The sequence below is a fragment of the Bos javanicus genome, chromosome 18 (assembly GCF_032452875.1).
Source record: "Bos javanicus breed banteng chromosome 18, ARS-OSU_banteng_1.0, whole genome shotgun sequence".
NCBI lineage: Eukaryota > Metazoa > Chordata > Mammalia > Artiodactyla > Bovidae > Bos > Bos javanicus.
The window spans coordinates 34665243-34690273 of NC_083885.1; the positions used below are offsets into that span (position 1 = coordinate 34665243).

General features: G+C 38.9%; 1 protein-coding gene across 4 annotated transcripts; it reads right to left on the reverse strand.

Annotated features, from left to right (window-relative positions):
• Positions 1-89: 89 nt before the first annotated feature.
• NAE1 (NEDD8 activating enzyme E1 subunit 1) lies at positions 90-23981 on the reverse strand. 4 transcript variants are annotated; one of them, XM_061387443.1, is made up of 20 exons: positions 23848-23981; positions 20153-20256; positions 20004-20064; positions 18733-18763; positions 17865-17936; positions 17566-17645; positions 16886-16995; positions 15161-15270; positions 13699-13761; positions 12982-13045; positions 12579-12670; positions 10717-10776; positions 10494-10627; positions 8847-8943; positions 8567-8606; positions 7229-7315; positions 6417-6509; positions 2409-2523; positions 2273-2322; positions 90-330 (listed from the first exon to the last, which is right to left on the reverse strand). In XM_061387443.1, the coding sequence occupies exons 1-20, from the start codon at positions 23898-23900 to the stop codon at positions 221-223; spliced, it is 1626 nt and encodes a 541-aa protein (XP_061243427.1). In that variant the 5' UTR covers positions 23901-23981; the 3' UTR covers positions 90-220. The 4 variants fall into 4 exon arrangements, with proteins under 4 accessions (XP_061243427.1, XP_061243428.1, XP_061243431.1 ...); XM_061387444.1 differs by having other exon boundaries at positions 8847-8922; positions 23848-23980; XM_061387447.1 differs by lacking the exon at positions 23848-23981 and adding an exon at positions 23489-23579.
• Positions 23982-25031: the final 1050 nt, after the last annotated feature.

Here is a 25031-nt window from a genome sequence, read left to right on the forward strand (position 1 = left end):
AATTAGGAATGGATAACTTTTATTCTCTGAGAAAACTGTTTCCTTCCTCTCCACCTCAGCTCCCTGCCCCCGCAAAGAACAAGATTACATTATTACAAATGAGAAAAATGTTTATTAAGGAAACAATTTTAACAATTCTCCCTAGCGGAACTTGACAGACTAGGGCACAACCTGAAGACAATTACAGTTTCAGTCATTAACACACTATAGGGTGCTTATTCTACAACTGAAAAGTTGCTGAAGTTTGTGACATGCCACTATAAATGTAAGTATTATTAAAAATTACAAATTGTTTGGTGATTATTTTGATAACCTCTTGAGCAGCAGCTCCTGCAAGGAAAAAGGAGAAAAGCAAATCTTTGAAAAAGAATTTAAAAAATTATATAAATATAAAAATACTCAATTCTATAAAAACCTTTCCTTTCCAAAACCAAAGATGTTTAACAGTAATCCAAAACAGACATAACTTACTGAGTCAGATGAAAACAAGGGACTATAAGCTTTTATAACTATGTTATTAAAGGAAATAAAAATTTGTTCTATACATTCACACCTTGAAATATTATACCATAGTTTAAAAGAAAGAAGTTTTTAAAATTATGGTGGTTTAAAAATATTGGCAAAAAATATTATGCAAGAAAAAGTCAAACAGTATTATAAACTACTGCATTTTTTTAAAAAGGCTTTTTTAAAGACAGAAAAGATTCTCAAAGGATACCCTTCTGTTGCATTTGAATTTTACCCCGTACATGTTTTATAATAAAAAGGGGTTAAAGGAATATTTGTAATTTGGAAAAGATCTATATTAAATACTGCTAGACTGCTATACTCAGTAACAGTCTGAGTATATAGAGATAGTAACAAGTTTTAAAGTTACTATTCAAAACAACTTGGCTTCCCAGGTACCTGCAATGCAGGAGACACAGGAGACTTGGGTTCTACCCCTGGGTCAGGAAGATCTCCTGGACAAGCAAATTGCAACCTGCTCCAGTATTATTGCCTGGAAAATTCTATGGACAGAGGAGCCTAGCAGGCTATATAGTCCATGGGGTCACAAAGAGTCAAACACAACTGGTACGCATGCACGTTCAAAACAGAACAATAGAAAATAAAGAAACGACAACAAAAAACAACTAAGAAAACAACTTTTCATCTTTTATAATCTGAAGCTTCTGCTTTCACATTCATTCATTCAAAAAAATCAGACTCTGCTCTGTACCAGATACTGTCCTAGTAGGCACTAGGGATACAGCAGGGAACAAAAGACAAAAATCCTTGTCCTCATGGATCTTGCTTTTCAGTAGTGAGGAAGAGAGAATTTACAAACAAGTAAAATGTCAAGTGACTAAGAGCTAAGGAGAAAAAGCAAGGGGTGGGGGGGATATGAGTGCAAGAGGAGGGACTATTTTAAATCAGGGTATCAGGAATGGCTTCACAAAGAAGATAATATTTAAACAAAGCCCCCAAAGAAGTAACTTGTGCAGAATAATAATAGGATGCACGTGTTGTAGACCAAAGGCATGTACCCCAAAATTTCTATGTTAAAGCCTTAACCCTCAATGTGACCATATTTGGAGATAGTCTTTGGGAGGTAATTAGGTAACTAAGGTCATGGGGAGGGGCCTTCGAAGAAGAGACACTAGAGAGCTTCTGTTCCATCCACCCTCACCTTCCTGCACAGAAAAGAGGTTACAGCACACAGCAAGATGTTGACTGCCTACAAGCCATGAATAGACGAAGAGAGGCCTCACCAGAAACCAATTATACCGGCCCTGATCTCAAACTTCCAGCCTCCAAGGAGTCTTACAAAAGAGAAGATATTGTTGAGTTGGGTCATGAAAAACAGGTAGATTTTAGACATGGAAGAAAGAGGGAGATTTAGGGCAAATGGGTCCGCAGAGGGGTAAAGATTCAAGGAGCAGGAAATCAAAGGGCATGTCTAGGGGGAAAGCAAGTAACTTGAAAAAAACAAGGAAAGAAAGGCTGGGTAAAACCAGAACACAGAATAAAGGACTCTGGATTTGTTTTCTGAGGACTACTATAGTGTATATGTGTGTACTGGCAGGTCAGAAGGTTAGTTAAGTGAGAGAAACACTCAGAGCTATGCCTTAGAAAGACTAATTAACGCTTCAGGACAGCAGTGGGAGAGATGGAAAGCAGGGAAACCAACTGTGCTACACTGACCTCCCTAGTTAAAACAGCTAGGAAAACAAAAACTTCACAACTGTACTATTTAACAACAGGTGACAGTCTTCTCGTCTCTGGAACTTACCCCCTAAGAATGCAGCAATGGTGTGTGGTTCAGCAGCTCCGTATCGGCAACTACAGGAAAGGATGGAGACAGGAACACAATTAGCCATATGACACAACAGTACTGTCTCTTATATTCCCTAAAAAAAAATACTCACAATTCATGGACATAATCGTCTTTCACCATTACAGATAATCCATATTCCTGAAGGAAGCTAGTGAGACAAGACTTCAACTTTCCTATATCTTCTTCAACTTGATAGTTAGACACTCCTAAAATATATATATATATAAATTATTTTTCATTGAAATAAATACATGATTCAAAATTGTTGACTGCCTCTTCTATTTAATCCAGTGTTAGCTGTTTAGTCAAAACTATAAATCTGAAATAAGAACAAAAATAATGGAAAGTATGAGACCAATATTTGCAACTATCACAAACCTGTATCAATCAAAGAAACCATCTAAAGACCTATTAAAAATTTGAATTTGACAAATCTGCTTTGTTCAGGGCTCTATACCCAGTATCTAGAAGACTATCTGACACATAGTTGGTGCTCAATGATTTTTTGATAGAACTGAATAAATGAGAAAGTAATGTCCTATACACACACACACACACACACATCCTTTATAAAAGTTCTGGTGTTTATTACCCTTTCCAGGAGATTAAATAACACTAAGGACATAAAGCTATAATAATAAGTAACACTTATGGAGCATTAATAGACGTTGGACATTGTTTTAAATACCATCTGTATATTACTTCATTTAATCCTCACAACAACCCTGTGAAATAGACACTATTATTATTTTCATTTTACAGATGGGAAAACTGAGGCACAGAGAGATCAGGTTATTTGCCTGAGTTACTTAGCTCATAAGTAGCAAAACTGCAACATGAGCCCAGGCAGTTCTTAATGATCAAACTATGATGTCTCCAAAGGGAACCTGTTATTATTACTTGGAAGGAAAAATGTCATTGCCATAATATCCAGGTACTGTTAAATCCCTCTAGTTTAAAAACGATCATTATTCCTTGTCCTCAAAATAGTAGCATCTACCCTTTACTGGGGACATTTCATGCAAAGATGGGTGTGATAATCACGATGGTGTGATCACTCATCTAGAGCCAGATAGCCTGGAATGTGAAGTCAAGTGGGCCTTAGAAAGCATCACTACGAACAAAGCTAGTGGAGGTGATGGAATTCCAGTTGAGCTACTTCAAATTCTGAAAGATGATGCTGTGAAAGTGCTGCACTCAATATGCCAGCAAGTTTGGAAAACTCAGCAGTGGCCACAGGACTGGAAAAGGTCAGTTTTCATTCCAGTCCCAAAGAAAGGCAATGCCAAAGAATGCTCAAACTACTGCACAATTGCACTCATCTCACATGCTAGTAAAGTAATGCTCAAAATTCTCCAAGCCAGGCTTCAGCAATACGTGAACCATGAACTTCCTGATGTTCAAGCTGGTTTTAGAAAACACAGAGGAACCAGAGATCAAATTGCCAACATCTGCTGGATCATGGAAAAAGCAAGAGTGTTCCAGAAAAACATCTATTTCTGTTTTATTGACTATGCCAAAGCCTTTGACTGTGTGGATCACAATAAAGTGTGGAAAATTCTGAAAGACATGGGAATACCAGACCACCTGACCTGCCTCTTGAGAAATCTGTATGCAGGTCAGGAAGCAACAGTTAGAACTGGACATGGAACAACAGACTGGTTCCAAATACGAAAAGGAGTACATCAAGGCTGTATATTATCACCCTGCTTATTTAACTTATATGCAGAGTACATCATGAGAAACGCTGGACTGGAAGAAACACAAGCTGGAATCAAGATTGCCGGGAGAAATATCAATAACCTCAGATATGCAGATGACACCACACTTATGGCAGAAAGTGAAGAGGAACTAAAAAGCCTCTTGATGAAAGTGAAAGTAGAGAGTGAAAAAGTTGGCTTAAAGTTCAACATTCAGAAAACAAAGATCATGGCATCTGGTCCCATCACTTCATGGGAAATAGATAGGGAAACAGTGGAAACAGTGTCACACTTTATTTTTGGGGGCTCCAAAATCACTGCAGTTGGTGACTGCAGCCATGAAATTAAAAGACGCTTACTCCTTGGAAGGAAAGTTATGACCAACCTAGACAGCATATTCAAAAGCAGAGACATTCCTTTGCCAACAAAGGTCCATCTAGTCAAGGCTATGGTTTTTCCTGTGGTCATGTATGGATGTGAGAGTTGGACTGTGAAGAAGGCTGAGCGCCCAAGAATTGATGCTTTTGAACTGTGGTGTTGGAGAAGACTCTTGAGAGTCCCTTGGACTGCAAGGAGATCCAACCAGTCCATTCTGAAGGAGATCAGCCCTGGGATTTCTTTGGAGGGAATGATGCTAAAGCTGAAACTCCAGTACTTTGGCCACCTCATGCAAAGAGTTGACTCATTGGAAAAGACTCTGATGCTGGGAGGCATTGGGGGCAGGAGGAGAAGGGGACGACAGAGGATGAGATGGCTGGATGGCATCATTGACTCAATGGACGTGAGTCTGAGTGAACTCCGGGAGTTGGTGATGGACAGGGAGGCCTGGTGTGCTGCGATTCATGGGGTCGCAAAGAGTTGGACATGACTGAGCAACTGAACTGAACTGAACTGAACCTTTTATTAAGTACTTATAAAAAGCTAGGCAGTGTGTTAAGTGATTTTCATACATCATGTACCTAACCCTAACAATCTAACAAGAGTTTTATTATCACCATTCCATACTGAAAGAACTGAGACTTGGAAGGAAATAGTGACTCACCCAAGACCAAGAAGACAAGAAGTGATTTGAACCTAGGTTTAACTCCAAAGTCTGTGCTCTATATAATAGCTAATTTCCCAAGATGGCTCCCCAATGAACACCTCTTCATGCCCTCATGTGGTCCCCCTTCCACTCTTAATCTAAGCTGACTCTGTGAAGCCAATAGGACATTAGTGATGCTCAAAAGCCAAGTCATAAAAAGCTTTGTGCCATCAACCTGAGTCTTTTGGAACTGTTAACTCTGGGGAAGGCAGCTACTACGTAAGAAATCTCGAACTGCCATGCTGAACGGAAGCCCCAGTGAGCCACAGGATGACAGATGCCTGAGCAGCCCCCAGAAGTTCCAGTACCCTGGCTGAAGTGCCACACATGTCAGTGGGTACGTCTTCATGGATGACCCCAGCCCCAGGTGTCCTGCACCTCCGTTCTTGGACGACTCCAGCCCTAGGCATCATGCATCTCCATGGGATCCCCTTTCCCCAGGGAGAACTATCTAACTGAGCCTAGCCAATCCTCAAAGTCACAGACACAATAATGGATTGTTTTAAACTACTAAATTTGGGGATGGTCTGTTATGCAGAAGATAACAAAAAATACATTCTAAGCAAACAATACAAATAAAGCAGTACATTTATTTGCTGTTTCATTCTTTTTCCTTTTCTGGTAAGCTTGCTCATTAACATTACAACTCGTTGGGTATACTACATCAGTTGGGGCAACAGGCTTTATGACACACCCAGAATGTGCTGCTATGCAATAATCCTGCACAATTAAAACTATCATCTTAATAAAGATGTCCTGGACAACTGAAGACCTTGGAGCATATGCCAATTCCCCAATTACTACATTTATAGATAACAAAAAATAGATACTGAGCAAAGAAACATCTTCAGAGTTCTGAGTTCAGAAGTCACTGGCATACTTCTTGTGATTTTCCCATTCTACCAAATCAAACTCAGTGTGAATCTTAGAAATCAACTATAGAAACTAGCAGGAAGAAGTTTTATCCTATATGCAACCAACCAACAGTCCCCTGCAATAGTTCAGAATCAAATACTGTTTGCAGTTGGTTACACTTGGCCTCACTGAGATGAACCATGTGTAAACTGTTTACAGTGTGAATTCAAGCATCTACTACTGTCAACACCCCAAGAGCCCTTTAAGATTTCATTCCATTTAAGTACTTATTTAAGATTTTATTGGGAACTCCCTGGCAGTCCAATGGCTAGGATTTGGAACTTTCACTGCTCTGGCCTGGGTTCAATCCTTTGTCAGGGAACTAAGATCCCGCAAGCCATGCTGTGAAGCCAAAAAAAAATATTTTCACTGTATTTGATAATTTAATTGCTATCCTTACCTGGATATCTACCATGCTGTTTATGAAATCTATCAACAGCCCGTAACATTAAGTATAATACTATCTCGTTATCTGGATTGTCCATGCTGGAAACTGAAAGGAAAAACATTTCAGTGTAATTTGGGTAATTCATGATTTAAAAACAAGGAAAAACTGAATTTACTATATACTGAAGTTTCAGAATACAAGGTAATTCTATCACAAAATTTAAATATTTTGTAATGATAAAATAGAAAATGATACATAATAGTAAAATAAAGGAAAATATATTATTAAAATAAAACCCAGTGGTATTATGGATAGTTAGTTATGGCCACATAATCTCTAATAAAGTAGTAAAATGCTAAATTTAGCTCTTCTACATATAACACAACTTACTCAGTAACCTAAATATGATTATATATACGTACATTAAGTTTTATAGGCTTTGCTGGTGGCTCAGATGATAAAGAATCCACCTGCAATGTGGGAGACCTGGCTTCAATCCCTGGGTTGGGAAGACCCCTTGGAGGAGGGTGTGGTAACACACTCCAGTATTTTGCCCCATGGCAGAGGAGTCTGGTGGTGTACAGTCCATGGGGTCGCAAAGAGTCAGACATGACTGAGCGACTAAGCACCACACAGCACATTGAGTTTTATATTTTGAAATTACTACCACTTGGACAGGCTAACAGAATAAAATTTAGAGTATAAATATTTATATTATCCTTTATATTATCACCATACACTCTGTTATACATACTGTCATACAATATGTATAAAATATCATATCCTTAAAATTAATAACCTAGCATCAAAAGGTTATTACTCACTAATTTCATCCTTGTTAATTGTATCCAAGCTGTATTCTTCAGCTAAGGATCGACATCTCACCACTCGAAGAAATGCTGAATTGCTGCCTGAACACAGGAAAGGCATGATGGAAGTAAATGGTTAAGATACACTAATATCCTGATTAAGAACAGAAAATTTTGTGTATTCTCTTTACAGACACAGAAATATGAAGAAGTGGCTCTAATGGTTAGCAGAAATGGCACTATAACACAAGCCATCTTAAATTCACGTTCTTGGCATTACATTCAGTTCAGCACTGAGTACGTGGGTGACAGCACCTGTCTGAGCCTCAGTTTTCATTTGTAAAACAGAAATAATATTTTTTAACTTTGAGTTGTTCTGTGGATCAGAATTCCAACTGTATAAAGTATATACCTCGCAGAAAGCCTGACAAGGCTCAATGAATGGTAATTTTTATTATTATTCTGGATAAGCAGTCCTGAAGGAGAGTGGTATATATAGTGTGCTCTGGGTATAAGTTAAGGCTTTAAAAACAAAAAACTTTGTATTATGAGAATTTTCAAATGTATTCCAGTAGAGAGACCAAAATACTACCCAAATACCTTCAAATACTCTCAAATACCCAATATCCAGCTTTTAATCTGGTATCATATAATGTAGTACAACAAATACTAATGCATAAACGAGGCACAAGATTAGTAGTGGAACAAAACATTAAATCTAAGCCTAAACAAACATTGCTGAAGAATCTTAAAATGGATAATTTGGACACATATATTTTAAGAATGGGTAACATACAAAACATGCTTTTCCAGCAACGAGAGGTCATAGCTATGGGGAAAAACTCCCAGGTGGCATATGAAACAGACTTTATTATTCTTAAATTAACTCTTAAATACTCTGGGCCTACTGAAGAATTATCAAAGAGACCCCAGGAGCCTAGCCACTCCGAAACTAAATGGCGAAATTCCTAATTCTAACAGTCTGATCAAATACTGGTCAAAATTAGTATTTAAACCAATCTTGTCAATGTACATGTGACTCAAGACTTCATACCCAAACTCTTTAGATAAGACTTTTCCAAGTTATTTAAAATTAATAAGCCAAAAACAATTCTGCACTACTGATAATTTTCAGTGTATCAATACAGATATGACCTATCTCTGATCAGTCCTAGAATACCCTCTCCTTTCATTATGAGAGAGAGAAAAAAACCTTACCCAATAATTACCTATATTGATACCACTGAGACCATGGAAAAATGTTAATTTCAACCATTTAAAATTGCTGGGAACATTTCCCATGTCACAATTTTTATCAAACAAAATAAGGAAATTTAAGTCAAGGTGACTTACAGAGTAATTTTAATTCTTTCTCTGAAATGGACTCTGGTGCCTGTAAAGAGATAAATGCAGATTTTGCTCCAATGTAAAAGAAGATCAACAGAGGGTGCAGCACAAAGCCAGTCACTATGACTGGCCTTCTCATTAGGCAGGCAAGTGAAAGACCCTCTGCAGAAGGTCTGAGCCAGTGCCACACCCTCTCTCTGAGCCCTTCCTGGCTGGGTTTATGCAATGCAATCCGGCCCATGTGGAGCTGTACTGTCTATCAAAGGCACTGTGCCCAGCAGCTTACCTGGCCTATAGACTGAAGCAATTTGGCAACATGATTACCCACAGCAGCAGCATCTTTCTTTGCTTTTTCACGGTAACTGGAAAAGAACAACAAAAAGCTACTATTAACAAATATTTAAACTGCCAGATTTAAATATCACCATGAAGCAAACAAAAAAATGTCTTTACCTTTCATGAAAAAAATACTGATCTGGCAATGTATGAAATGTGACAATGCCATGGAAATGCTACCAGTAGCACCTGTTAGTGGCTGGTGATGGACTCTGGGACTTCACCTAATACCTAGGATCTCTGAGTAATTAACAGCACCTAATTTAAAATTTGCCCTCCTGGAGAAGTCCATGATCCATGCTTCTCTGATAGAGGACCTAACAAAATATGCTGCAAAAGAACATGCTTAAAAAATAATAATAAAAAAATTAAAAAAAGAACATGCTTAAGCTCCCTCGTGGCTCAGATGATAAAGAGTCTGCCTGCAATGCGGGAGACCCGGGTTCAATCCCTGGGTTGGGAAAATACCCTGGAGAAGGAAATGGCAATCCACTCAGTATTCTTGCCTGGAGAATTCCTGGCAGGCTACAGTCCATGCAGTTGCAAAGAGTCAGACATGACTGAGCGACTTCACTTTTTCAATCTCCTTGGTCAAGTCCAAGGAAAGTTAAACCCTTCAAAACCGACCATCTAACAAATCCATGTAAAACTTGAGATGGTCACCCTGTAGAGATGATCAGTGTTAAGCTGATCACCTCTGATATGAGGTCATACTTCTTTCTCTCAACTGACTTTCCCCAAGTTTTAAGTAGTTGAACTTTTAGGCTAGGGCAACAAAGATTTGTTAAGAGAATGACTGACATGAAGAGTACAATCTGTCTATGGAATAAAGACCTTCTCTGTGTGACATTATCTGGCCCTTGAAGAAGCCAGGCCAGTGGCCCTGCATTCATCCTCAGCATACCCAAAGATACACAAGGGTAATATCTATTGAGACCCATCCTTATGACAGTGGATAGCACATGTCTGTCTACAGTCATGAACTCTTTAAATTATGAAACATTAATGACAAAAAAGTTATCAAAAACTAGAGTCTTGAAAGCTTGTAATTACAGATAAAAGAGGACAGAGCCATGGTTATGAGTACAGATCTGGGTTTCATGAATTCCAATCCTGGTTTTACCATTTACCAGTTGTCCTGCCCTGAATAAATTACCTCTTCTATGCCTTAGTTTCCTCACCTGTAAAACTGGGACAATAACAGTATCTCTCTCATAGGATATTTGTGAATATTAAACTAGTTAATACATAGACCGGTTCATTGCACAGAATTAAGTGTTCAAATGTTGGGTTTATCTTGAAATATGAAAGAAAAAGTCTGACGCCCAGAAACTAAGTGGGAACTCTCTATACTTTCTGCCCAATTTTGCTGTGAACCTAAAATTAATTCTTAAAAATAAAATAAATTCTTAAAAATAAAATAAATTTTATTTTAAAATAAATCTGCCCTCTAAGTTTTTTAGCTTATTTTTAAAGCAATGAGATTATAACAAACTTTCATTTGATTTCTGATTTCTGGTAGACTGATAAAACATGTTCCTCTCTAATATAAACAGACTGATTTTTCTCTTACATAGCTTGAAGACAGGTGACTTACACATTTTGAAGTTTTATATATTTGCCTGAATCTGCAATCATATCAGGAATTGTGCCTCGAACAGGTAGATTTCCTTGACCCTCTTTGGCCACAAATTCCTTTAAGGCACGAGCTAAAATCCAAAATGTCGGAGTCTAAAAAAAAGAAAAAAAAATTAATATTAAGTGACATCTCAATTTGACCTGAAGGTTAAGGGTTACTAATTTTACTTATTTGTTGTTACCTGTTTGGTGATATTTATGCAGCGATCATCATTAAATATATCTTCAATACTGTTTGGGATCTAATAAAGGAACACAAAACATTAACCTATACTAAGAATCTGCCCACCTTTATTTTCACTGTAATCTTCCAAATAAGTTCAAATACAAACTTCTGATTTGTTTGGACTTTTATTCAGAATTATCACCAGATGGAGATTTATTGGGGAAAGAGAGAACAGAAGAAAATCCCCTCCTGTCCACTCCTGTTAGCATTTAAAGACTGACCTATTTTCTTACATCATATATGGAGTAAAGAAGGAGTCTAAGTAAATCTTTTTATAGTTATATTTGAAGACAGAACGAAGAAAACAGACAAGCTAGATTTGTAATCCTTCATGTTTTTTCAGCTTATAAAAAATCTGAAACCCGTATACCCTATCTAGTGATGGTAGAAGACGACAAGCACTCTGAAAAGAGCAAGATAGTTAAATTAAGAACTTTTAATGCAAGTAAGAACATCATATGTTATAAAAACTATAAAAATTGTAGGCTTTGGTTCTACTGTTATGTGGAAAAAAGAAATTTCTTACTGGTAACTCTCTGCTTCCACTCCCCTCTAGAGTCTTTTGTCCTCAAAAGAGCCAGAATAACTTTTTTAGAAATATAAATCAGGTCACTTCATTCCTCTGCTCAAAACACTTGAGTGGCCTGCATTGCCTTTATGATGGGGCCCTTTCTGCCTCTCCAAACTTAAACTCCTCCCACCACTTTCCCTCTTGTTCACTTCATTCCAATCACAGTGGCTTTCATACCCATCCTTGAACAAATGCCAGGCATCATCCCACTTCTGGGCCTTTGTACTTGTACTTCCTCAGCCTGAAAACCTCTTCTTCCAGACCTCTGCATGTCACACTTCACTTAGGCTTCTGCTTAAACACATCTCCTTCAAAGTCTCCCTGGTCCCTCCCGATCCCAGACCTCCTCCTTCCCCTCATGCTCTACCCCTTTGTTCTGCTCTAATTTTGTTCACAGTACCTAGTACATTTGTCTGTCTGCTTAGCTCACTGTCCCCCAATCACAGAACCTTATTTGTTTTTTTTCAACTGGGGTAAATTATACATTCAGTGAAATGCACAAATCTTAAATGACAATTTGATGCTTTCTTGTAACTATACATATACTTTTAACCATCACTCCAATTGAGACATTAGAAAATTTCTATCACCCCAGAAAACTGTGTGGTTCACACAGCACATATTTTTAATCACTCAGCAACACAACCTCACTGTCTCCAAAAAGTTTGTAATGACACCTTAAGTGCTTTCCTAACTTGAAAGGTAGCGTTTTTTGCTGTTTTAAACTATAAGAAAATTTTAACTACCAATTTTGTTATTCCAAAGTTCCCCCAAAACTTCACTGGTCAAACTTCAACAATAAAGTCCTCCAAGTAATTTTTAAGGTATATGATATTATTAAGAACATCTTCCAATGTATTCAAATAATTACTGTTAAAAGCAAATGCAAAAAAATAAAAGCAAATGCACAGTAAGATTTAACTTTTCAGGCAACACTATTTGTACTAGCAAAGTAACACCTTCATTATATAATTCCTACCCCTAAACCCTTACTACTCACAAATCATGTACTTCAAACAATTAATTTATGTAAATTACTGCATAAATATTATATGCTGAAGCACTGACATCCATTTTAACAAGGACAATACAGAATCTAATAAAAGAAGATTAAAGCTGTATTATATTAATTTCTAACCAACTATACAATTTAAGAAATATTAAATTAAAACTAAAATCAACTATTTCACCTATGAGGACTTTAGAAAACACCTTTCACTGGTGAATACTTCAGTAGCTCTTAATACCTGAGTTGTATTTAGTGCTGTATTCACATTTTTAATAGCTTCTTCAAAATTCTCTTCATCTTCTGGAGTCCCATTTTCATTCTTTAAAATTCCTATTAAAATAGAAACTAATTAGCAAAGAACAGCCTTTTTCTTTTCATTCCTTCTCCTTCCCCAACATTAAGGAAATAACTTTGTCAGATTCAGAAGGGAGGATTGGATACTGAACCTTAAGAAGAAATACAGCTTATCATTATTCATTCTTAAAATTACACAAGGAGTGGTTCCTTAACCTCCCCTGAGGAAAATAAAATAAAAGCTCATGATGGCATCATCCAACAAAAGTGCTGACAGAAATCCAATAAAATTAGCTTCAAGCAATCTTTTTAAACTTTATACGAGGTTTAATCAAATCCCAAATTACCTTGTCTAATCAAATCTCTGAAGTCTTCTTTTTCTTTATATGTTTTAGGTATTCGTCCATTGGTCTAAATTGGGTTAAATAAATTTAAATATAGTTGCAAAAACTCAAGATATGGAAATTAAAAGTCCAGTTTCCTGCCAATTTCCCCATCCACATGAGATTGCATCAGCAAATCGATACCTCAGTGAAACCAGCTGACTTGATAGAAAACAAAAAGTGTGGGTCATTTCTCTACATTCACTCCTCACTGCCAGTTTCAGAATGACATTTGTTCAAATTTCATTTTGTTAATAAAAATGTCAGTATCAAAGAGAAAATGCTAGATTCAAACTGAAAAACATCCACTTTTCCTATAATCCCATAAGGAAAAAATATCAGTCTCCCATTCCCTCCAATGAAATTCTTTATAATAAACTGAAAAAATACAGTCACATATGGAATGTCCTTTCTCAAGAAAGAAAATACTGGGACTTCCCTGCTGGTCTAGTGGTTAAGAATCCGCCTTCCAATGCAGGGGATGTGGGTTCAATCCCTGGTCAGGGAACTAAGATTTCCCATGCCGTGGGACAACTAAGCCCGCGCCACAACTAGAGAAGCCTGTGCATAAGCAACCAGAAGTCCCGTGTGCCAACAAAGATCCCACATGCCACAACTAAGACCCAACACGGTCAAATAAATAAATAAATCTTAGGGAAAAAAAAGAAAGAAAGGACATACTTCACTATACCACTGTGCTAAGTATTTAGCTACGATCACAATCCATGGAGTGTGGCTATGGTCCTAAAAATAAAACAATCAAAGAAAATATCCGTATTAGTTAACATTTATTTTTCACTACACTGTATCATTTTCAACAAATTCAACAATACTTTACTCAATTATTCCACCATGTTTGCATCTCTCAGTATATGTGGAATAATGAATGGAGGAAAAATGAACTGGGTTAATAAAAATTGCTTAACAAAGCTTTTCGAGGCAGTGTCCAATTTAATCCTTGTAAGGCAGGTATATACTACAACTGTTCCTTTTAACATTCAGAAAACAGTCTCAGAGACTGCCACTCAGAAATAAAGCTCAAAGACTATACTTTTAGGGATCACTTCTATGCACGATACTGGATGCTTGGGGCTGGTGCACTGGGACGACCCAGAGGGAGGGTATGGGGAGGGAGGAGGGTTCAGGATGGGGAACACAGGTATACCTGTGGCGGATTCATTTTGATATTTGGCAAAACTAATACAAATTGTAAAGTTTAAAAATAAAATAAAATTTAAAAAAAAGAAATAAAGCTCAAGTAGAGCTTCCCTGATAGCTCAGTTGGTAAAGAATTCGCCTGCAATGCAGGAGACCCTGGTTCAATTCCTGCGTTGGGAAGATCCCCTGGAGAAGGGGTAGGCTACCCACTCCAGTATTCTGGCCTAGAGAATTCCATGGACTATATAGTCCATGAGGTCGCAAAGAGTCAGACACGACTGAGCGACTTTCACTTTCACATCTTGATTTCAGACATCAAGCCTAGACTAAGGACAAGGGATCTTTTCTGCGTTTGCTGATGAACCAAATACCTGCACTTTAATTAACGTGTAGGTAGGAAAATACATATATATGCCTTAAAGTACATGGCCTGTTATAAATATCATTATTTCTATAATGAAATATGCAGTTGCCTTGGTAATTCTCAAACTCTAAAAATAAGTTTCAACAGGAGTCAATTTCAACAAACATCCACCCCACATTCAAACTATTTTAAAAAGTACATCTCTTTGTTTAGGAGAAAAGAACCATGAAGGGGGCTTCTGGTACATGTGAGTGTCCAATCCCGTGGTTAGGACTCCCTGCTTCCACTGCAGGGGCACAGGTTCAATCCTTGGCCAGAGAACTAAGATCCTACAGGCTGCATGGCAGGCAAACACACACACACACACACACACACACAAAGTCCAATTTCTTGACTTGAGTGTTGATTACACAGATATGTTCAGTTAATGTACTTTTCTTCAATAAAAAAGTTTTTAAATTTGGGGGAAAGATAGATTTATTTAAAATAAATTAGGTACAATGTTGTTACTGTGTGACCTGGATGAGGTTTATATTTTCTCACTTTGTAATTCAAAAACCTTAGGTTAAAAAAAAAAGTTTTCAGTATACTTATAAATGAAAAGTCACACACACCACCAACCTTTTTTTCCATATGATCCAAATCGTAAGACTGAAAATGTTCTCTCAGTTCAGGAAATGGCTTATCCAGTCGTAGATCCTCTAAGGCATTATCTGGATGAGATTCTATTACTGTGAACCAAATAATCCCGAAAGATAAACTTATTTCCTTAGCAATATTGCTGGCAACATATATATCACAGGAACTTAGGAAATCTGTAATTTTTAAATGGACACAGGGCCTACAGCTTTTTCTCACTGTTTTGTTCATTACTGAGTTAAATTTACATATAAACTTATATTTTACTAAATGCACAAATCGTAAGTGGACTACAGTATTAATAAAAATAAAACAAAGATTCCTTTAGCACAGAATTTTCTTGTTATTATAATCGGAAAAGATGAAAATGTGTTCAGATAGCACCCAAAAACCTACCCTTCCTCCTCCTATGGTTTTCAACAGACAGCATCACCATCTACCTATACCTCTTCCTTAGGAATGTGATGGTCTTCCTTGACTTCAAGCTTCCATGGCCCAGTTATCAGTCATTCCCCACATCCTGCTGTCATTTCGTACACAGCCCTCCATAGAGGAGAGTACGGGAAAGTGTGTAATTTCAGTGAGTGTTTAGAGGGAGGCTCAGTTCTGTCACTTGCTAGCTGTGTGACCTTAGGCAAATAACTTAATCTCTCTATGCCTCAGCATCCTAATCTATAAAAAGCAGATACAATAGTATCGACTTTATAAGGATTTGGAAAAGAGTAAATGAAATAACCCACATAAAGGCCAGCATACAGCTAGCAAGCTTAACCTTCATTATCATCTCTCCCCTCTTCCCTATCCTTATAACATCTGCCCTCAGTCAAGGATGCTCTCTCTGTCTTTGTCTCTCTCTCTTTCTCAGACCTAGACCGCTGAAAATCTAAAAGCAATCCTTGCCTCCAACCTTTGTCCCTCCAAATCCATTCATTCTCCACCGGGCTTCCGAGTGACCCATTTAAAACAAAATGTTTACCTCATCACTCTTCTCACAACTCTTAAATGACCCTGCCCCACTGCCAAAAGCTTATCCCCAAAAGCCACTCCCCAGCTTCCCAAGCAGACATCACTCTTCAGTGATACTATCACTGCACTAACAGACAACCTGGCTCACAGCAATGTATGAGTCCTGAGTGAAAATCTTATGATGATTTAAGATCAAAATTGTGTAAGTAAGGAACTTGAGTTGATGCAAGCCTGCCTTTGAATGACTTTAGTCTCCTACTAACACAGTTTCCTTGGAACAGTAGTCAGTCAAATGCCTTGATTGTTGTGTGGAATTATACCTCAACTGGGGGAGCCTGAGGCCTATATAAGAATAGAATAGAAAACAGGTGGGGAAAAGGTAGTGTAACCTCTCTGTATCAATGTGACCCACATTCCTTGGCTCTTGCTTGTGCCAGCCATATATGCCCTATGTAGGCTAAGAGGCAAAAAAAGCTAGGTACTTGCAGAGCTGCCAGGCCTCCTAATAACATGACGAAGCTGTACCTATTTTATCTCCTGCTTTGTATCCTTCTATAATGCTTAGTAAAGGAAATAGGAAGATTAAAGCCTACTGATTCTGATTAGCACTTTGAACCTGTAACCAGAGTTGTGCTGCTATAAATTAACTTTGTGATTTCAAACTGACTTTCTAAATTATCAAGTTCCTAAAATTATAGCTAAAACAACCAACAGGAAGCCCCATATGTGCAACATTTTTACCTGGATGTTCTTTTATAATGATCCTCATATAACCAACTAGTCCATATGTCCTACAGATCAAAAGAGGGATTTGGGAATTCCAGAGGACATCTGCTAAACGTAGTAATGTACTGTAAAAGAAGGCATAATAGACAAGAACATAAGCAAATGGATAGATGCCCAACATGAAAATGCCTTAAAATGAAGCAACTTCCTCACTAAATAATAAATGCAAAGATATAACTTTTGCATTCATATAAACAGCATATTTACATAAAGATAGGCTGAAAAGCAAGCAAGTCCACAAGGCAGCAGTTTCAAAGTAAGTATATCTGTTGGACTAGAGAGATATGAAAGCCTTGTCTTTCGTATTAGGGAGAATGTTACTGAAAAACATTTCTATAATAAAGAAGAAAATATTTATAAAACCTATTTATCTACCCCCAAGCACTCCCTATAATTAATTGTTTTTTTTTCCCACTAAAAAAATAACCAATGTTCAATTTAACCGTTCTAAGTTTCACATCTCTGTGTTTTTCTCTTCCCTATGTTTTTAATGCTGGAGATTTTAATTAGACCACTTCTAATTAAAGGTTTCTATGGAATTGAAGAATTTAAAAACCATAGACTCTGCAGAGAAAACAAAACTATGCAAATCTAATAAGAGGTTAAAATAAAAACAAATTAACTTAAAAATTTACCTTTCAGAAAGCTGAGTTGCAACCACAATGGTAAACCTACAGAAAAATGAAGGATCATTGTCTAGAAGGTTTTCTGGACTCTAAATAGGACAGGGGAAAGAAAATCCAACAATTTCACAATCATATTAAATATGACAGAAATGGTTAAGCTTTTTTAGAACAAGTGAGGCAAATGCTAGACTCCAATGTTAAAATAATTCAACTTTCAACATAAAAATACAAAGATTAAAATTCTAAATTCCTAGGGCTCTGAATTACTAAAAAATTATATTTCTGTACAGAAATAATAACATATATACCTCTTCCACAAAACTCCCAGAGACATCATTATTTAATTCTTGTAAGAATTCCATGGCAGCTTGAGCTCGGTTCTTTAAAAAACAAAGCATTTGACTTTAATTAGAAAAAAATTTGGTTAAAATGTAACCCCCTAATTTACAGATCAGGCAAACAGACTGTAAAACAACCCAAACTCCATGCATAGATATGAAGAGTCTGCTTTTCATAGAATTTAGAAACTGAGACTAAACCATAATATTCTTTAAAACAGAGCTAAACCATCATTATTCAGAATTCTTACATGACTACATGATTTGCACTCTACTTTTCTGATTAGGCAAATGACCAGAAAACTCTGGGTAGCAGGCAGGGATATTCTAAGTCATGTTTGGACTTATGCTAACCTTCCACATTTACAATCCTGTATAAGAGAGATCAGTCTTTAAGGAAACCACATACATAATACTATATAATACATTATGTAGTACACAATACTACACTAAGTTGACCAATATGGCTCTGTAAGATTTTTAATATGAAATACAAAAATAAGACACATTCTGACTAACTCTTGGTAAAAAATCTTAACCCAAATACCCCAACTTCTGACTATTAACATTACTTAGTATTTAGCTTTAATACAGGATACAATATAAAACTTCTAAGTTCTTAAATTACCAAGCACATAAATCTTTATAAGATCAGAAAGAAATGAATTAATTTTTTTCTCAGAGAAATAATAAGATCTTTTTAAAAACCAGGTTATAATGATTCTAATACAATTTAACAGTTAACCTCTTTCAAAGTAAAGCTTTTCAAGCAATCAAGATATAGTGACATCACTAGGTGTTCAAATACAACTGTATTCTATTACAAACTGATTTTTACCTTGCCAATACTGCTTCTCTGAAGGAAAAAACTAAAATAGAATAAAAAAAAGTTTTAATGGTTTCTTGGACTATAAAGGGAAGGTTAGGTGTAATACCTGGTACACTTCATTCATAGTTTAAAACAAAGTATATTTTAATTTTAAAGTGTAATAGACTTCCTAGAGGAAGAAAGCTGAGTGAAAACTTATAACAACATTCTTTATCTTGGGCTTCCCAGGTCAGGAGACTCAGGAGAAACGGGTTCAATCCCTGGGTCGCAAGACAGACTAATAAATCAATGTTTCCCAAAATGTTTGCCCTGGAGGAAAGTTTCAAAAGTTTGGGAAACACCATGCATTATATCCTCTCTTGGAAATTAATAGCATATATAATACACAATATTAAAATCTTATACTAAGGAAATACTTTATAATTTGACCACGGAATCCATATGCCCATTTAACAGCTATAAACGTTCCCTAGAACCAAAGTTCCACAGACCCACCCTTGGGAAATGCTAGACTGCTCTTGTAGATAACTATAACAGATTTACTCAGGCTTTCTCCCACACATACCCTTATCATGTCCGGAGGCCCATATCTGAGTCTGCTTCTCAGAGTCAGGGTACTCTACCCAAAGAAAGGATAACCAAGCCAAATATGAACCAAAATCTGATTTCCCTTGTATTTACTCATTGTTGTTGATTTTTGACAAACATGAGAGAACCCAGACTCCAAGCTCCTGAAAAGGGAAGCTTGAAATCCAAATTCGGGAATGCCCTGACAGTCTATATATGATCATCTTTAAAGAATGATATACAAGCCAACTTTAAAATGGCATTCTTATAGAGACAATGTAGTGTAGGAAGAGAGATACCTGGACCAAGCCTAGAAGACACCACAAATAAAAGGCAGTTCTTATTATTCTTATAATCCCAAAATATAATTATTGTTAATTACATACTAATACCTAGGAATCAATGCAAGGACTTAGGAAGGATACAGATTTCACAAATTAAGGAATAATGACTACTCTTTGCATTAATAACAACAATAAAGACAGTAATGATGGCTATATTTTACTAACACCCTATTTGCCAGACAGCTTGCTAGCACTTTACCTATATTAACTCATTCCATCCTTGCCGTAATCCTAAACACAGCGTTGACTTGACTTTCCACCTGAGTCAAGTCACCCTGACTGAGAGGTGAAGCTGGGGTTTAGGCCTTGCTCTCGCATGACAATGCACTGCCTTCTCTAAAGAATGTATTTGAAAAGAATAGAACATACTTATTTCCAGCATCTTCTCCGCTGACCTGATTTCCATCAATAATTGTAAATGAACCAATGCCTGGGAAATAAAACAGAGTCCGTCAAGAATATATGTTTCTGGTTAAAAACCTTAAAGAAGTAAATTTACAACCACAAAACTATCATACCCGGTAGCACCAAATTTTTAAGGATTTCAGTTCCTGTGGCTGTTGCGTTTATTAGGCAAACATGAGCAGATTCTAGAGCCTCCTGGCCGTGATCACCCCACAACCTACAAAAGAAGACACAAATTTAACATGTTAAAAACTTCCATGAAAATACAACTTTATTTGAATGGTGATCGTTAAAGTGTTCTTGCATCAAATAACTGATGTGAGCAGCATGGCACACATGTGAGACAGGAACAGCAGGAGGTGTTATGGGAATCACACAGCTGAGTAACCTGAGCTTGAGCCTGTCATGGTTAAAGCGGGGGTCAAATCAGAACTAGACACTTGGTCTTTCAGCTCTTAGTTCATTACTCTTTTCAAGTCAGATAACTTACAGAACAGAAAGTCTTTATATTTATTAACATTAGAGAAGTACTTTAGATTTAAAACCTATTATTCTCTATTATTATTAAAACCTATTATTCTCAGAAGGCTGAGTGCCGAAGAATTGATGCTTTTGAACTGTGGTGTTAGAGAAGACTCTTGAGTGTCCCTTGGACTGCAAGGAGATCCAACCAGTCCATCCTAAAGAAAATCAATCCTGAACATTCATTGGAAGGGCTAATGCTGAAGCTGAAGCTCCAATACTTTGGCCACCTGTAAAGAGCCAACTCATTAGAAAAGACCCTGATGCTGGGAAAGACTGAAGGCAGGAGAAGGGAACGACAGAGAATGAAATGGTTGGATGGCATCACCGACTCAATGGACATGAGTTTGAGCAAGCTCCAGGAGATGGTGAAAGACAGAGAAGCCTAGTGCGCTACAGTCCATGGGGTCGCAAAGAGTCAGACACGACTCGGTGACTGAACAACAACAACATTCTCTATTTTGGGCTTCCCAGGTGGCTCAATGGGTAAAGAATATGCCTGCAGGGCAGGAGACTCAGGAGACACGGGTTCGATCCCTGGGTCGCAAAGATTCCCTGGAAAAGTACATGGCAACCCACTCCAGTATTCTTGCCTGGAGAATCCCATGGACAGAGGAGCCTGGAGGGTTACAGTCCACAGGGTTGCAAAGAGTTGGACACAACTGAAGCGACCGAAGCGACTGAGCACACATGCATCCTCTATTTTATTTCTCCTTAAGTTACAGGGATCCAGTATAATTTAAGATCTTGACATAATACTGATCCACCATGACATGTTCAAGAGTGAGAAAAGCTTTACCAAGAAAACTGAAGTACCATCTGAAAAGCCTTCACACTGACTTCTACAGGAGTGCTTTAAAATGTTATTCCCAATTCTAACAGCATGACTCGTAAATGCATACATTAACAAACAGAAAGATGTAATAAGGATTAGAAATGTGTTATAACCTGAAATACATGTTACATCTTGTCACACCAGCATATCATTAACAGGGCAAGATATGTGATCAAACAGGCATCATGACAGCTGAGCTAACATGGCTACCTTTGCCCAGAAAGTCTAATGTGTCTTTTCTTGTCAGTATAGGAAACACAGAGGAAGCCCAAATCATTAGAAAAATATCATAGCCTGGAGGACTGAGAGACTTTAAGCTGCTTCCTGTCTGTTGTCTAAAGCATATCCTCTCCTATTATGCAGCCTGTACGTCCTCCAGAGTAAATCACAACTGTAACTGCCTCATCTGGCGTTTTATTTGCTGAACATCCATCTCTCCATTCCACTCTAAGTTCCGTAAGGGCACAAACCACTCCCTACGTTCACCACTGAAGCCCCAGTGCTTGATACAGTGCCTTGCCCAGGATAAATAATCATTGAATAGCTGTCAAATGCATGGAGGATGAGTCTACAAGAACCAGACAGACTGGAAACCTCTGTTTTTTCCCTATAAAAGTAGGGCACACAGAAGACACTTGGCATATTCGGTTGATGGATACTTGGGTAGTTGGAGAAAGAGCCTAAGAGAATATCGGTGCATCTCTAGGAAATACGTTTCAAGAAATGGCCCAAACAAAAATCAATCCTCTCCATTCTCTTGCTGGCTAAGGAAGGCAGGGCCTGCTGACTGCTAGCTGGTGGCACAATCTTGCTTGTACCTGCTTCCCTCTGACACTTCAAAATCAATAAATAGTTCTGTTTGTTCCTTAAATGGACTGGATTCAGCAAAAACTCTCTTTTGTCACAGTTACTTAGTAATCTAAAATATTTTATCAGCTCTGTCATGTATGGTTACCTCTGCTCCAAAACACAAGGATCTCCAAGAATTTACAAGAGAACACAAGTTGGTTACAAAGTCTCTACCATCTTGCTTCTTTCCCCAGAAACTTTCCTTTCCCTTTCCCCAGGGAGCAGACCTTATCAGCTTTGGAAAACCCAGAAGGCTTGAGTTTACATCCTGGTTCAAACACATGGGATACTCAGAGCAGGTTATCAAACTTTTAAGAGTCAGTTTTTCCATCTATAAAGGAGACAGAATATCTGCCTTCAAGACTGCTCTCACAATTGAGTGCATAAAGCCCCTAACAACAGCACTAAGCCAGAGGTGAAAATGAGTTCCAGTCCTTAGGGACATACTGTAACTTCTGGCTTGTGGGTCTTCAGAAAGGAGGGGGGCCATATGGTTGTGCTATTTCTGCTGCCTTTGGTGGTGGTTTAGTCTCTAAGTCATGTCCGACTCTTTTGTGACCCCAGAGACGACAGCCCGCCAGGATCCTCTGTCCATGGGACTTCCCAGGCAAGAATACTGGAGTGGGTTGTCATTTCCTTCTCCAGGGGATCTTCCCAATGCAGGGATGAAACCAACGTCTCCTGCATTGTAGATGGTCTCCTGCATTGCTGGTGAATGTTTTACAGCTGAGCCACCATGGAAGCCCTTTAACCACATAGAAAATGCTCAATAAATAAGGAATGGGAAGTGTTAGGAGACAAGGCATGGGAGAGGAAGTAGCCAACGACTAGCCCAATGGCTTAGACCTACAGTCCATTAAGTAGATATCCATTAGTCCATTAGCCACATGTGGCTACTGAGCACTAGAAATAAGGCTAGTCCAATTTGAGACGCGCCAAAAGTGTAAAATGTTGGATTCTGAGGACAGAATGAAAAAATTGTAAAATATCTCTAATAACTTTTTATACTGATAATGCGTTGAAATAGTAATATTTTGCACATACTGGGTTAAACAAAATAAACTGAAGTATTAAAATTATTTTCACCCGTTTGTCCTTTTTTAATGTGACTACAAATATAAATATTATGTTATCTATACACATATATACATGTGTTATATATACACATATATATAACTACGTATGTGGTTCACATGAGACTGGCATTATATTTCTACTGGACAGCGCCGGTTTAGAACAATACCTAACATTCGGTGCTGCCCTCGGCGGCCGAGATGGGGTAGTCCCGGGCCCCTCATTCTGCAAAACCAGGAGCACAGCGAGGCGGAACCGGCAGCCGCCGCGGTGACCCGGCGGACGCTGGGGGCGGTGCACCTCGACCTGCACACCGCGTGGCGAGCGGGCAGGCGCGCCGCTCGGGGAAGGCGAGTGCCGGCCCTCGAGAAGCACCGGGGGCCCAGGCCGGAACCCTGAGCACGGGACGCACGGCCCGGCCCAGCCCGGCGGGAGGCCCGAGGCCCAACCGCGCCGCCCGCTCGTTTAGGCCCGGCCCGGACGCAGAGGAACCCGCTGGCCCGCCCGAATCGGTGAGCCCTGGCTCACCTCAGCTGCCGGTCGTACTTCTGCTCCTTAAGCAGCTTCCCCGGCTGCGCCATGGCCGCGCCCGCCCCACGGAGAACCGCCGGGCCACTACCGAAAACTGCCACCGCCTCCTCGAGCGCGCAGGCGCACTAAGCGCGCCTTTGCCGCTGCCGTCTCCTGCGCGCGGCCGGCAGGGGGCGCCTCCACTGCACTGCGCACGCGTCGCCTGTACACCCGGGAGTATGCGGCCAAAGCTCAGAAACGGGTCTGATGACGAAGGGTAAGGTGGTCGCGCCTTACCCGTGCAGCAGTCCTTCTGGTCGACCAATCCGTGACTTTGTACGCTCGGTAGTTGTGGGGAACTTGGGCTTTGGAATCAGGCAGATTTAGATTTTCACCACTCACTGGTTTAGAAATATGCTCTTTACCTCTCAAATCCTGTTTTTTCCTTCTGTGTCATGGGGATAAATGAGCCTCCGTCACAGAGTTCTGTTAACCTTAAGTGAGATTTTGAACACACAGGACTCACAAAAAAATCCTGTTGGAAGAAGAACTTTCATTATTATGTTATTATTCACCCATTTCTTCCATCCTCTCGAGCAAGAAGCCCACAGTGAGCGCCTGGTTGTGGTTGGAGTGTTTCCAACCACAAAGCTAGCTGCTCCTGGCTGCAGATGCAAAGAGGAATAAGTCCGGGACTCGGTTCTTGGGGAGTTCACTGTTCCAAGAAGAGAGAGACAGTAAACGAGTACTCCCTAGACAATATGACCCTCCTATAGGTAGAGGGAAGTTGAGGACCTGAGAGGTGAGCAGAGGAACTCTACTTACTTCCCCTCTTCCAGGAATGTTTCACATGATGTGGGCAAGTTTTAAGCAGAAAGAACAGCAGGTGTCATCCCTGGGAGACAGATAAGGCATGACAGGCTGAGGCACTAAAGGAAGTTTGGTGTGATGTAGAGTTAGGTGAAGGGTAGGGAGTGGTCACCCAGGTGGTTCAGTGGTGAAGAATCTGCCAGCCAATGCAGGAGGTCCGGGTTCGACCCCTGGGTCGAGAAGATCCCTTGGAGAAGGAAATGGCAACCCATTCCAGTATCCTTGCCTGGGAAATACCATGGACAGAGGAGCCTGGCGGGGCTACAGACCACCGGGTCGCAAAAGAGTTGGACGTGACTTAGCAATTAAACAACAACAAGGAGTGCTCAGAG